The 14,576-nt window shown below is 43.9% G+C and overlaps 1 protein-coding gene across 9 annotated transcripts in view; it reads left to right on the top strand.

The window, feature by feature from the left end:
• LOC110521284 (transcription factor SOX-6) overlaps window positions 1-7,301 on the top strand; it is a 200,384-nt gene extending 193,083 nt beyond the window's left edge. For all 9 annotated transcript variants that reach the window (XM_036969424.1, XM_036969427.1, XM_036969422.1 and 6 more), the window contains one exon: window positions 3,782-7,301. In XM_036969424.1, the coding sequence (XP_036825319.1) occupies window positions 3,782-4,085 (304 nt within the window). In that variant the 3' untranslated portion in view covers window positions 4,086-7,301. The remainder of the gene's footprint in view (window positions 1-3,781) is intronic.
• The last annotated feature ends 7,275 nt before the right edge of the window (window positions 7,302-14,576 follow it).

The raw sequence follows: 14,576 nt of genomic DNA, 5'->3' as shown, positions 1-14,576 counted from the left end.
GAACATTATTTTCATAAAAAACATGGCATGCTAGGTTCATCCGGGTGGCGCAGGGATTTATTCAATGAATAGAGAACAGAAGATCATAGGTTTGAATCTCACTGATGCCATGTCCCAATAAAATAAAATGTGTTGGCATGATTAATGCCCAAGGAAATTAATTTCTATGTTTCCTATCTGTGGTTAGAGTTCCAAATATTTAACCCAGAATAAGCTAGCAGTGTTATTGAAAGTCCTATTGAAACATTAAATGAAAGGTAGCCGTTTACACTCGTACCTACAGTGCATTCGGAAAGTTTTCAGACCCCTTGACTTTTTCCACATTTTGTTACGTTACAGCTAGGGTTGCAAAATTCTGGGAACTTTTCCAGAAATCCTGGTTGGAGGGTTCCAGATGTTCTACTTATTCCCTCCTGATTCCAGGATCCTCCAACCAGGATTATGGGAAACCAGGGAATTTATTGAAAGTTAATTTTGCAATCCTAGTTACATCCTTATTTTAAAATGTATTAACTCGTTTTTTTCTTCATCAATCCACACACAATACCCCGTAATGACAAAGCAAAAACAGTTTATTTTTTATTTTTTACATTTTACACATTTATATATATAAAAAAACGGAAGTATCACATTTACATAAGTATTCAGACCCTTTACTCAGAACTTTGTTGAAATACCTTTGGCAGCGATTACAGCCTCGAGTCTGCTTGGGTATGACGCTATAAGCTTGGCAGACCTGTCTTTAGGGAGTTTCTCCCATTCTTCTCTGAAGATCCTCTCAAGCTCTGTCAGGTTGGATGGGGCGCGTCACTGCACAGCTATTTTCAGGTCTCTCCAGAAATGTTCGATCGGGTTCAAGTCCAGGCTCTGGCTGGGCCACTCAAGGACATTCAGAGACTTGTCCCAAAGCCACTCCTGCGTTGTCTTGGCTGTGTGCTTAGGCTCGATGTCCTTTTGGAAAGTGAACCTTTGCCCCAGTCTGAGGTCCTGAGTGCTCTGGAGCAGGTTTTCATCAAGGATCTCTCTGTACTTTGCTCCATTCATCTTTCCCTCGATCCTGACTAGTCTCCCAGTCCCTGCCGCTGAAAAACATCCACACAGCATGATGATGCCAACACCATGCTTCACCGTAGGGATGGTGCCAGCTTTCCTCCAGGCATGGCGATTGGCATTCAGGCCAAAGAGTTCAGTCTTGGTTTTATCAGACCAGAGAATCTTGTTTCTCATAGTCTGAGAAGCCTTTAGGTGTCTTTTGGCAAACTCCAAGCAGGCTGTCATGTGCATTTTACTGAGGAGTGGCTTCTGTCTGGCCAGGTGTGTGTGCCTTTCCAGATCATGTCCAATACATTGGATTTACCACAGGTGGACTCCAATCAAGTTGAGGAAGCATCTCAAGGATGCTCAATTTAAACAGGATGCACCTGAGCTCAATTTCGAGTCTCATAGCAAAGGGTCTGAAAAGTGTTTTCACTTTGTCATTATGGGGATTGTGTATGTAGATTGATGAGTAAGTGTGTAGATTGAAAGTAACAAAATGTGCAAAAAGGGAAGGGGTCTGAATACTTTCCGAATGCACTGTATGCGTGGGTTGAAAATGGTAGATTTTGTCATTGATAAGTGCCTAAATTGGAATGCAGTGGCTGTACAGTAACATGCTATAAATGATGTCAGAGCACAGGCTCTGTGCTTCACATTGCTGTATGGGTTTTGACTGACAGCCGTTCTGAACTTGAGCACCACTCGCGAGAAGAAGTTAGCCCCATCCCTCCCGCTATTTGGCCAACTTTTGTTGTCTGAGTGAGGGAAATGCTGTAAATGAAGAGGACTCAATGTATTTTGAAAGATGAGACATTGAGGGTTAAAATATATACTAATTTGATGTTATACAAGGAAACCAAACACCCGTGAGTCCAAATGTGCACTTCACATTTCCATATCATAAAACTCAAGTTATATACAGTGTCAAAGTTTATGATCACTATGTTTAATGTACAGTTACAAGATGACATGGTGTCATACCCTGGGTTGTCCTGAAGAGAATGAGCCTATGTTTGTCTATTGTGAAGAAGATTCCCCACGGAACACGCACCTGAATGCACTCCTATCTATGTGCACCAAAATGATGATCTGTTTCTCTGAATTCCCCTGTGAAAGCCTAATACCATAAGATGTTGACAATAGAACAATAGAACAAGCTTTCAATTGATGCCCACCTGACCCAGATTGTGATTTTAAATGGTCTGTTTTTGGATCACATAAACAACAACAGTAATTGTGTGCTTGCTCTAGTTCCTCAATGGCACAGCTAGGAGAGCTCAAAGCACATTATAGTTGATGACTCTTCTTTGAGTCATTAAAGTGCATTGAAATGACATAGGAACTGTGCACACTTTGGAGAGGTTTGTGGCCACTTGGGCAATTTGTTTTGTCTCATGTTGCACTTACCCCACATTCTATTTTCTTATCATGTTACTGAATGTGTCCAGATTATTTTCAGATTTCGTTATCAACAAATGCAGTGAAAAGTACAGTACATGTAAAATACACATAAATTCAACTGTGTAATGTTTGGATTCAGTCTTGTATATGGTGAACTTTGGTCTAATAATTTTCCCATAATCTCCAAATTGTTCCCTTTCAATTGCTACCATGCTCATACATATGCATTTCATATTTGTGTAAAGGGTTAAGGATACAAAAAAATATATATAAAATGTATGTTTTCATAACTTACAATTTCCGTTCTCAGAGCGTTAATAAAACCTCACGTGAAAACTTTTAAGGAACCAGAGTAAAATGTCCCAGAACGGGCAAAATGTTCCCTTCTGTTCTCAGAACGTTTAAAAACGTTCAATTTTACCGGTCAGGAAACTTATGGCTTCGTTCCCATAACCAATGTGAAACAAAAAACATACATTCCCAAATCTTCCAAGGAGCCAAATGTGCTAACTGGGGAGAGTGGCGGTATAGGTAGATGTCACAGGCTTAACTCTGTCATTTACTGTGTGTGGTCAAGCGAATGCGAAGCCTGATTTGCTGTAGTGGCTGGCGTTTCACTCATGACTAAATAACTTGGCTATAAGTTGAGGTATAACCAATTTCAACCAGGCTCGCCGTATAATGAAAACCGGGTTGTTTTTAAGTAGTTTAAGTCTGTTCTCTGCTGTAATTGTTTTCTCGAAGGGGGAGGAAGAACTGTTAGGTGAGGAAACTGACAGCAATTTTCTTGGATCATGTGCTTCATTTGAGGAGCCAGAGGGCTTGATTGAGTGATATGCGTTTACCTTCATTCCATCCATTTATGGAAAGGTTATTTAGCTGACGTTCACAGGATTACTGTGTGCTGGCAGTAGCTCTGTGTTAAGGCTTGTCCAAAAGAAGAGAGTGAGCTACTGTTCAACTTGTTTTAAATAGCTGAAGAATTAATGCACCGTTCAAAATCAGTCTGGTAAAGAATGAATCTGTTTTTCTAATACACCCTCTCTGTCTCTCTCTCTTTTTCTCATTCCCTCGCTACCTCTACCTCTCACTCTCTCTTTCTTTCTCTTCCTCTGTCTCTCACTCTCTGCTCACTCTTTCTCTATCTCCCCCTCACTCTTTTCTCTCTCTCTCTCTCTCTCTCTCTTTCCTTCCTTATCCCTCCCTCTCTCTCTTCATTCTCTCTTTTTCTTTCTTTCTTTCTTTCTTTCTTTCTTTCTTTCTTTCTTTCTTTCTTTCTTTCTTTCTTTCTTTCTTTCTTTCTTTCTTTCTTTCTTTCTTTCTTTCTTCTTCTCTACCTCAGGCCACAGCCTCAGATCCCCATCAGCAACAGCGCTGGAGGCCTCTACCCGGGCGCCATCACCATGGCGACAGCCACGCCTTCACCGCACCTAACATCAGACTGCTCCAGCGCGTCGGCCAGCCCCGAGCCCGCAATCCCTGTCATCCAGAGCACGTTCGGCGTGGTCAAGCCAGAGCCGGTTGCCATGGTGACCGGTGACCACCCAGTCAACGGGGAGGACGAGATAGACATGTACGAAGACTTTGAGGACAAATCGGACTACAGCAGTGACCACGAGACACGGGAGCCTGTCAGTGCCAACTGAACCTGCTCAGAAGAACTTCTGAACTTTTAGAAAAAAAATTAAGCAGGACAATATGACAGAGACTGAGTTTTGCTCAGAACAACTTTTCAACAGTACAAGGGGGGCGGAACAGTTTGGCTGGGATTTGATGCACCACGGACTGAGCATGCTCAGATTTACTCTGGACAGGACGTGACATACACTGAGAATTCTCTGATTGCCTCTGGACAGGATGTGGCATTCTCTGATTGACTCTGGACAGGATGTGACATACACTGAGCATTCTCTGATTGACTCTGGACAGGACGTGACATACATTGAGCATTCTCTGATTGACTCTGGACAGGAAGTGACATACACTGAGCATTCTCTGATTGACTCTGGACAGGATGTGACATACACTGAGAATTCTCTGATTGACTCTGGACAGGATGTGACATACACTGAGAATTCTCTGATTGCCTCTGGACAGGATGTGACATACACTGAGCAAGCTCTAATTAACTCTGGACAGGACATGACATACACTGAGCATTCTCTGATTGAATCTGGACAGGATGTGACATACACTGAGCATTCTCTGATTGACTCTGGACAGGTCGTGACATACACTGAGCATTTGAAGATCTCACAGACCGCCCATGTTTCTCAAACTACCATTTTGGACAAGAACACTTTTTCTGAACAATCCCGTACCAAGTGATTGGGTTGAGACAACTTCCAGACAGATAGACAGTGAACAAGACAATCCAACACAGACAAGAGCTAGTAAGAGTCAGGGCGATGAGAAGAGAATGTTCGAACAAAGAGAGAACTGACACATTTCTGCGTGTGGTTTTTTAAAGGAGAGTCCACGGACTTGACTGAGACATCAGAAATTGGTCTTCAACAGCTATCGGTGTTAAATGTTTATTTTAAGTGTGATTACGTTTTTATGATATGTTTCCTTTGATTGTGGGTTTCTGGATTTCCATGGACACTTTCATGACAGGTTACTTACTGCCTGTAAAACCTTGGACTGTCAGGACTTTAACATTTGAAAGTGAATATAAATCCTTAGCTTTCATCTTATCTTATTATTTCTTATGAGTACAGTACATCTACACCTTTCTCCACAAATGCTTACAATATGTTACATTACTGTTCATGATGGGGTTTATATCCTTGCTCAGGTATGCTGTGCCAGCTTGTGAATGTGTTTTGATTTCATACGAGTGAGTGGTAGACATTTTCAGACTGACAATGAAACAGAGGAGAAAATACCTATTATTATAATTATTATTTTCTGAGATATTGTACAGTTTTTCATCAAATGTGCCAAACCTACATTCACATCACTCAGAAATATTCTAGTCTTAATGCTGATGCTGCAAAAAGTCTTATACAATCAGTTTTTATTGCTGAGGTGTCCCTATTAGGAGAAAGCTGCCGCTTTAGCTGACATCTGCATTGCAGATGTTTTGGTGGTGTCGGAGGTGGAACTGCGTTAGCGCTGTCAAATCCACAAGAAGGTCTTGGCATTATACCTAAAGCAGACATTGCCATTGGCTGCACGGAGTCGCATTAAGAAAAATCGCATGCAGCTTTGTTTACACGTTGGAACACTGGAATGTGAGATGTAATTTACACCTGAATTAGGCTGATAGAAATCCACATATTTTCACTGAATGATTTTCAGTTTGAGCGCCATTATTTCTACAGTATATAGCCTGCACTTTCTCGTTCTGAACTTCTAACGCGAGTGGGATGGGTGTGACTTCGTGACAATGATCAAGAGCAGCTGCTCACTGATTTGACAGCTCCAACACCAACAAAACATCAGCTATGCGGGTGTTGCCTATCGCCGGTTAACACTCAACCTGATTTGAATCTAGCCTCATTTTGTATTGGCTGTTTAGAGAAAACCAAAAAAATAATGGGTTACAGTTTCTCCTGGCCCATAGAATACTTTCAGGGTGAGGAATAATCTAACATCGAGTTGTACAATCCTGAACTTCCCCTTTAATTCATACATAATGCAAAGGGGCCAAAAACGATCAAATTAGTTATTTTGGTCAACTGCTACAGTACACTGACGTTCAGCTGGAGTGGCTTTTAGGTTTGAAATATCTTTTGTTTGACTATAGAGGTTGTGAATAAAACATGTTGTATAGACTCTGCAAATGTTGATAAAGACACAGGACATCATAATAGGCACAATAAGTCTTAAAGTTGAACTCTTCTAGTTCTATTTGTCATACAGGAAAATGCAGAGGAGCGGTCCCGACCATATATTTAGGTTTTTTTTAATGTAGGTTTTATTTACTCTATTGTACCTAGATTCAGAAGATCAGATTTGTTCATGTGAATTGATCAGTTTACAATTATGTAGCCAGAGATGGTTTTCAAAATACAAACCAATGTTTTGTTTTTGTAAAATTGGTACATTTGCAAAGAAAACAAAAACATCAATATTGGTCAATATTAGCTCTAGCATTTCAAAAAAGTAGTGCAAGAATATTTTGAAATAGATATTTCAGGTAAATTAAAATATACCCATAAGTCCTATTTTCATATGCCCATCTCTACTTTGAAAATATGTATACATTTACAACCTCTATTTTAGGCGGGTTTAGGTTTCTCTGTTTTCTGGTTGATTTGTATGTGATTTGTGTCTCTTTACGACCATGTCGAATTATATTTTGTAGGTTGGTAGAAAATAACATTTTTGTTACGACTGAAGTTTGATTTTGCTTGCAATACAGAGAAAAGGAGAGCTGTACTGTTCACCTCATGCAAAGACATTGTTTCAAGTTTTATAAGCATCACAGGCACTGGATATGAGTGGTAGTTTTTCAGTACTGTCTAATGTGAAGTTGTCGTTAGAAAACAACAATGACAAAATTCTGACAAACAAAACATTTCCTGTGTGGACGCCAGATTTGAGTACATTTCCAGTTTAGTAACATTTGTATTATTTATGCAGAAATAGTTGTTTTAGCTTCAGTGCTGCCTGAAGTGCTCTGACCTTTGACACAAATTCAAAGGTCACTCAGACCACCGGTCAGTTTCAACCTACAGAAGCAGACATAATTTTTCCTGGCCCCACACATTTTGTGTTAAGTATTGTATTTGAAATTCAATTGTGCATTTTAACATTTCATTGTATTTATTAGCCGGTGTTGGCTCTAAAAGTGTCAGTACAACTTGGTGAGACAGACAATCAGAAAAAAATAAAGACTGAGATTTCCTTACAAATTCAGAATCGAATCATTGACTTTAGGCATTAGGTGTTTATCAGTGGACAGAAGACAGCATGTACTTTTTGTTGTAAGTTTTTACTTGTTTATTAGAGATTATAACACTTAAGCAGTATCTTCGACAAGAGACTAATACCAAGCTGATCTAAACAAGTACACACACACACACACACACACACACACACACACACACACACACACACACACACACACACACACACACACACACACACACACACACACACACACAGAAGGAAGGTAGTTGCAGCAACCATGCACACATTTTACTAAGAAGGAACATGCCATATAAAGCATATTCCCTTTTCAATATGGTGTGACGAGAAAGACAAGAGTGCAGTGTTTATAAATTGAGATCAGAGGAAATGTTCGACATTTGTTGATTAAAAGGTGGTTTCTCAGAAATAGTAGTGACTCAAACACGATATATAAATTTTTAAATTGGGGTTTTCATGGAGGAACTGCTTTCAAAACGGGTTGTTTTTCGATGGTGATCCTACAGAAGTATATAATACATTCCAACTGTATACCATCTCTCATCCATGTCACCCGCCGTCCAATAATATTTGGTAATTACCCTTTCTGTTCGTATAATTATGGGAACCGATTTCAACATGGCCTATTGTTCTTTTCCTTCATAATGAGTTATCGTGTGTGTGTGTGTGTGTGTGTGTGTGTGTGTGTGTGTGTGTGTGTGTGTGTGTGTGTGTGTGTGTGTGTGTGTGTGTGTGTGTGTGTGTGTGTGTCTCATCAATTTCAATTCAATGCGTTAATTTGAATTGAAGTACTAAACAGGATACAGAATTACAATTCGGATTATATGTATTTTTATTTAACCATAATTTATGCAGGTGAGTCAATTAAGAACAAATTCTTATTTACAACGACGGCCTGGCCAATTATAAAGTGAAATTCACATCCCTCTAATTTCTTCACTCAACAAAAATAAGAATGCACTAAAAAGAACCATAGGCCAACCGACTTCAGTGGGGAAATGCTCACCTTTGATGGCCACTGGCACGCTGGAGAAGTGTGTTCTTCACTGATACATCCTGGTTTCAACTGTACTGGGCAGATGGCAGACTGGTTCTCGTCAAGGTATCACGGTATCTCTGTGCATCCAAATGGCCATCTATAAAATGCAATTGTGTTTGTTGTCCGTAGCTTATGCCTGCTCATACCATAACACCACCGCCACCATGGGGCACTCTGTTCACAATGTTGACATCAGCAAACTGTTCGCCCTCACGATGCCATACATGCTGTCTGCCATCTGCCCAGTACAGTTGAAACCAGGATGTATCCGTGAAGAGCACACTTCTCCAGCATGCCAGTGGCCATTGAAGGTGAACATTTGCCCACTGAAGTTGGTTACGACACTGAACTGCAAGACCCTGGTGAGGATGACGAGCACGCAGATGAGCTTCCCTGAGACGGTTTCTGATAGTTTTTGCAGAATTCTTTGGTTGGGCAAACCCACAGTTGCATCAGCTGTCCATGCTCCCTCAATACTTGAGAATTGTGTTGTATGACAAAACTGCACATTTTAGAGTGGCCTTTAATTGTCCCCAGCACAAGGTGCACCTCTGTATTGATCATGCTGTTTAATCAGCTTCTTGATATGCCACACCTGTCAGGTGGATGGATTATCTTGGCGAAGGAGAAATGGTCACTAACATCGATGAAAGCAAATTTGTGCACAAAATATAGCAAAAATAAGCTTTTTGTGCATATGGAACATTTTATTTCCGCTCAATACTTTACATGTTGCGTTTATATTTTAGTTAAGGATATATTAGGTGTAGTCTAAACAAATGTACATATTGTGCAGTTGAGGAACAATGGGAAAGTAATTCTGCTTTGAAAGTTGATACACTTTTGAGAAAAAGGTGCTTGAATGTTTTGGTACACCTACTGGAGAGTTATTTTTTTGTCTACACCTATTCCGCATCATTCACACCCTCTTAAACCTTAACCCCACCCATCTCTTTAAGGATTCACATGTGAGGCCATAGTTTAGTAAACAACCAAAGATTTCAAGACTAAAAGTGGCAAAATTAGTAGACTACAACAAGGAAAAACTCCAGGTAAAAATAAAGCATTTCTAGCCATGTATCCTAATCTGACTTAGGTGCAGGTCATGTTGTTGTTCACATTACCGTCTCTGGTAAACACTCACTATATCAAATCTAAGTGTATTTGTCACATGCACAGGATACAGAAGTTGTAAACAGTACACTGAAATGGTTATATCCTATAACCACCCCCCAGCCACATCTAGCTAAGTGGACACTATCCTATAACCACCCCCCAGTCACATCTAGCTAAGTGGACACTATCCTATAACCACCCCCCAGTCACATCTAGCTAAGTGGACACTATCCTATAACCACATCTAGCTAAGTGGACACTATCCTATAACCACCCCCCAGCCACATCTAGCTAAGTGGACACTATCCTATAACCACCCACCAGTCACATCTAGCTAAGTGGACACTATCCTATAACCACCCCCCAGCCACATCTAGCTAAGTGGACACTATCCTATATCCACCCCCCAGCCACATCTAGCTAAGTGGACACTATCCTATAACCACCCCCCAGCCACATCTAGCTAAGTGGACACTATGCTATAACCACCCCCCAGTCACATCTAGCTAAGTGGGTGAGTCACTATTGTCTAGAGATGTACACATGTTCATTAAATACAATAGATGGTTGTAATCACCCCCAGACACACCTGGCTAACTTGATGGGTTTTGTAATCATCTGGTGAAGTAGTCTTTTGAGACATATAGCTAGCTAGCTAAACAATAAACCCACATAATCCCAACTCATACTACTACCAACACAAACATTGTCATAGCTGTAGTATGAATCTGCAGGTGGCTAAAGCTAACAACTAGGTTCAATATTAGCTACATGTAGCTAACATTAGGCTATAACTAGCAATGCAAATGGAGTTTTGATTTGAATAATATTACTACACAGATTATACACGTAACGTTAGCTAGTGAGCCACGAACATGTACCTAGACTCTTACCTGTATTCATGGCTGAACACTTCACGGCAGACTATAACCTTTAACTCAGATTTGTTTGTAACTACATTTTTTGGGGGCCAGAGTTGTGTCAAGTCACTCCGGTGCATACTGACCATGGTGTGTGCAGAAAGTAGCACATCACTTTTCCCAACGGATCTTTCGATAGCGTCTGGTAAACAGCATATCAACGTTGTTGAAAAAGTAGCGAAACATTTGTAGTTCTCAATGGCTAACATTATATCTGTCAAAAACAGCGCGGTAGAAAGGACTAGCAACACATACTGAGCAACTCACGTTATAAACAGAAGCATGCTACATGGCAGACCAATCCAAACTCATCTCATCCAGCCCATCCATTTGTCTCAGCTAATCATGGCTAGCGGCAAGGTTCCTGTCTTTTTCCGTGGCTAAACCAACTAAGCTCGTAATTGAACAATTTTATTTGTATGTATGTTATTAATGCACATAAAAGTTCACATGTTTCAGAAGGCATTTCTGCCAAAAAATGCATTTTGATTAAAAAAAATAGTTACATTTAAATGCCTCCTTTGAAGTAGTGATGTGCGACACACCAAATTTCTTGAAACGAGTCACATATGGAGAAAATACTACTTCTCCCATAATGCATTAGTTTAACCTTCATTGACCCTGAGGCCTTCAAAAAGAAGCCAAACAGATTAAATGTTTGTTGGAAATATAATTGGCTATTTTAGCACTAAGGGTAAAAGAGTATTGCAAACATTATTCCCTGAGAAAAGTGATATATTCTTTGGTGTCTGGAAGTGTGATCAGTCAGATTCAATTCAAATCTCATGTTCTGAGTGGAATTTCTTTGAATTGCTGTCACGGTTTTCTGTATGGGAAAGAGAGTCAGACCAAAATGCGGCGTGGCTATTGCGATCCATGTTTAATGAAACAACACGAATCCAATACAAAAACTACAAAACATGGACTGGCAGATCTGGAAGAGTCTGGCTGACTGGCTGCTCTGGCTGCTCCATGCTGACTGGCAGATCTGGAAGCTCCATGCTGACTGGCTGCTCTGGCTGCTCCATGCTGACTGGCAGATCTGGAAGCTCCATGCTGACTGGCAGATCTGGAAGCTCCATGCTGACTGGCAGATCTGGCTGCTCCATGCTGACTGGCAGATCTGGAAGCTCCATGCTGACTGGCTGCTCTGGCTGCTCCATGCTGACTGGCAGATCTGGAAGCTCCATGCTGACTGGCAGATCTGGAAGCTCCATGCTGACTGGCCGATCTGGAAGCTCCATGCTGACTGGCAGATCTGGAAGCTCCATGCTGACTGGCAGATCTGGAAGCTCCATGCTGACTGGCAGATCTGGAAGCTCCATGCTGACTGGCAGATCTGGAAGCTCCATGCTGACTGGCGACTCTGGCTGCTCCATGCTGACTGGCGGCTCTGGCTGCTCCATGCTGACTGGCGGCTCTGGCTGCTCCATGCTGACTGGCGGCTCTGGCTGCTCCATGCTGACTGGCGGCTCTGGCTGCTCCATGCTGACTGGCGGCTCTGGCTGCTCCATGCTGACTGGCGGCTCTGGCTGCTCCATGCTGACTGGCGGCTCTGGCTGCTCCATGCTGACTGGCGGCTCTGGCTGCTCCATGCTGACTGGCGGCTCTGGCTGCTCCATGCTGACTGGCGGCTCTGGCTGCTCCATGCTGACTGGCGGCTCTGGCTGCTCCATGCTGACTGGCGGCTCTGGCTGCTCCATGCTGACTGGCGGCTCTGGCGGCTCCATGCTGACTGGCGGCTCTGGCGGCTCCATGCAGACTGGCGGCTCTGGCGGCTCCATGCAGACTGGCGGCTCTGGCGGCTCCATGCAGACTGGCGGCTCTGGCGGCTCCATGCAGACTGGCGGCTCTGGCGGCTCCATGCAGACTGGCGGCTCTGGCGGCTCCATGCAGACTGGCGGCTCTGGCGGCTCCATGCAGACTGGCGGCTCTGGCGGCTCCATGCAGACTGGCGGCTCTGGCGGCTCCTTGCAGAATGGCAGCTTTGGCGGCATCCTGCACACTGGCAGCTTTGGCGGCTCCTTGCACACTGGCAGCTATGGCGGCTCCTTGCACACTGGCAGCTCCTTGCAGACTGGCAGCTCCATGCAGACTGGCAGCTCCATGCAGACTGGCAGCTCCATGCAGACTGGCAGCTCCATGCAGACTGGCAGCTCCATGCAGACTGGCAGCTCCATGCAGACTGGCAGCTCCATGCAGACTGGCAGTTCTGAACAGGCGGGAGACTCCGGCAGCGCTGTAGAGGCGGAAGGCTCTGGCAGCGCTAAACAGGCGGGAGACTCAGGCTGCGCTGGAGTGGAGGAAGGCCCCGGCAGCGCTGGAGAGGCGGGAGACTCCGGCAGCGCTGGAGAGGAGGAAGGCTCCGGCAAAGCTGGAGAGACAGCCTGGTGCGGGGGGCTGCCACCGGAGTGCTGGTGCGTGGAGGTGGTGACGGATAGACCGGACCGTGCAGGCGCACTGGAGCTCTTGAGCACCGAGCCTGCCCAACCTTACCCGGTTGAATGGTCCCGGTCGCCCTGCCAGTGCGGCGAGGTGGAATAGCCCGCACTGGGCTATGCAGGCGAACCGGGGACACCGTGCGCAAGGTTGGTGCCATGTAAGCCGGCCCAAGGAGACGCACTGGAGACCAGATGCGTAGAGCCGGCTTCATGGCACTTGGCTCGATGCCCACTCTAGCCCGGCCGATACGTGGAGCTGGAATGTACCGCACCGGGCTATGCACCCGCACTGGGGACACCGTGCACTTCACAGCATAACACGGTGCCTGCCCGGTCTCTCTCGCCCCCCGGTAACCACAGGAAGTTGACGCAGTTCTCCTACCTGGCTTCCCCATACTTCCTGTGAGCCCCCCCCACAATACATTTTTGGGGCTGACTCTCGGGCTTCCATCCACGACGCCGCGCTGCCTCCTCATACCAGCGCCTCTCCGCTTTCGCCGCATCCAGTTCTTCTTTGGGGCGGCGATATTCTCCTGGCTGAGCCCAGGGTCCTCTTCCTTCCAATTCCTCCAAATAGTGCAGCCTCTCCCATTGCTGCTGCTGCTGCTGCCTCTGTTGCTCGTTACCACGCCGCTTGGTCCTGTTGTGGTGGGTGATTCTGTCACGGTTTTCTGTATGGGAAAGAGAGTCAGACCAAAATGCGGCGTGGCTATTGTGATCCATGTTTAATGAAACTGAAGCAACACGAATCCAATACAAAAACTACAAAACGTAAGGAAAACCGAAACAGCCTAATACTGGTGCACATACACACAGAACAAGGACATCAAGACACTAAGGACAATCACCCACCAAAACCCAACACCAAACAGCCTAATACTGGTGCACATACACAGAACAAGGACATCAAGACACTAAGGACAATCACCCACCAAAACCCAACACCAAACAGCCTAATACTGGTGCACATACACACAGAACAAGGACATCAAGACACTAAGGACAATCACCCACCAAAACCCAACACCAAACAGCCTAATACTGGTGCACATACACACAGAACAAGGACATCAAGACACTAAGGACAATCACCCACCAAAACCCAACACCAAACAGCCTAATACTGGTGCACATACACACGACAGAAAAAGGACATAAGGACACTAAGGACAATCACCCACAAAACCCAACACCAAACAGTCTAATACTGGTGCACATACACACAGAACAAGGACATCAAGACACTAAGGACAATCACCCACCAAAACCCAACACCAAACAGCCTAATACTGGTGCACACACACGACAGAAAAAGGACATAAGGACACTAAGGACAATCACCCACAAAACCCAACACCAAACAGTCTAATACTGGTGCACATACACACGACAGAAAAAGGACATAAGGACACTAAGGACAATCACCCACCAAAACCCAACACCAAACAGTCTAATACTGGTGCACATACACACAACAGAAAAAGGACATAAGGACACTAAGGACAATCACCCACCAAAACCCAACACCAAACAGGCTACCTAAATATGGTTCCCAATCAGAGACAATGACGAACACCTGCCTCTGATTGAGAACCATATCAGGCCAAACATAGAACTAGACAAACTAGACATGTAACATAGAATGCCCACCCAGCTCACACCCTGACCAACCAAAACATAGAAACATACAAAGCAAACTATGGTCAGGGTGTGACAATTGCACTAAATTTAATTCTACTTCCT

The sequence above is a fragment of the Oncorhynchus mykiss genome, chromosome 30, assembly GCF_013265735.2.
Source record: "Oncorhynchus mykiss isolate Arlee chromosome 30, USDA_OmykA_1.1, whole genome shotgun sequence".
Lineage (NCBI taxonomy): Eukaryota > Metazoa > Chordata > Actinopteri > Salmoniformes > Salmonidae > Oncorhynchus > Oncorhynchus mykiss.
This window is presented reverse-complemented; position numbering and strand designations above follow the sequence as displayed.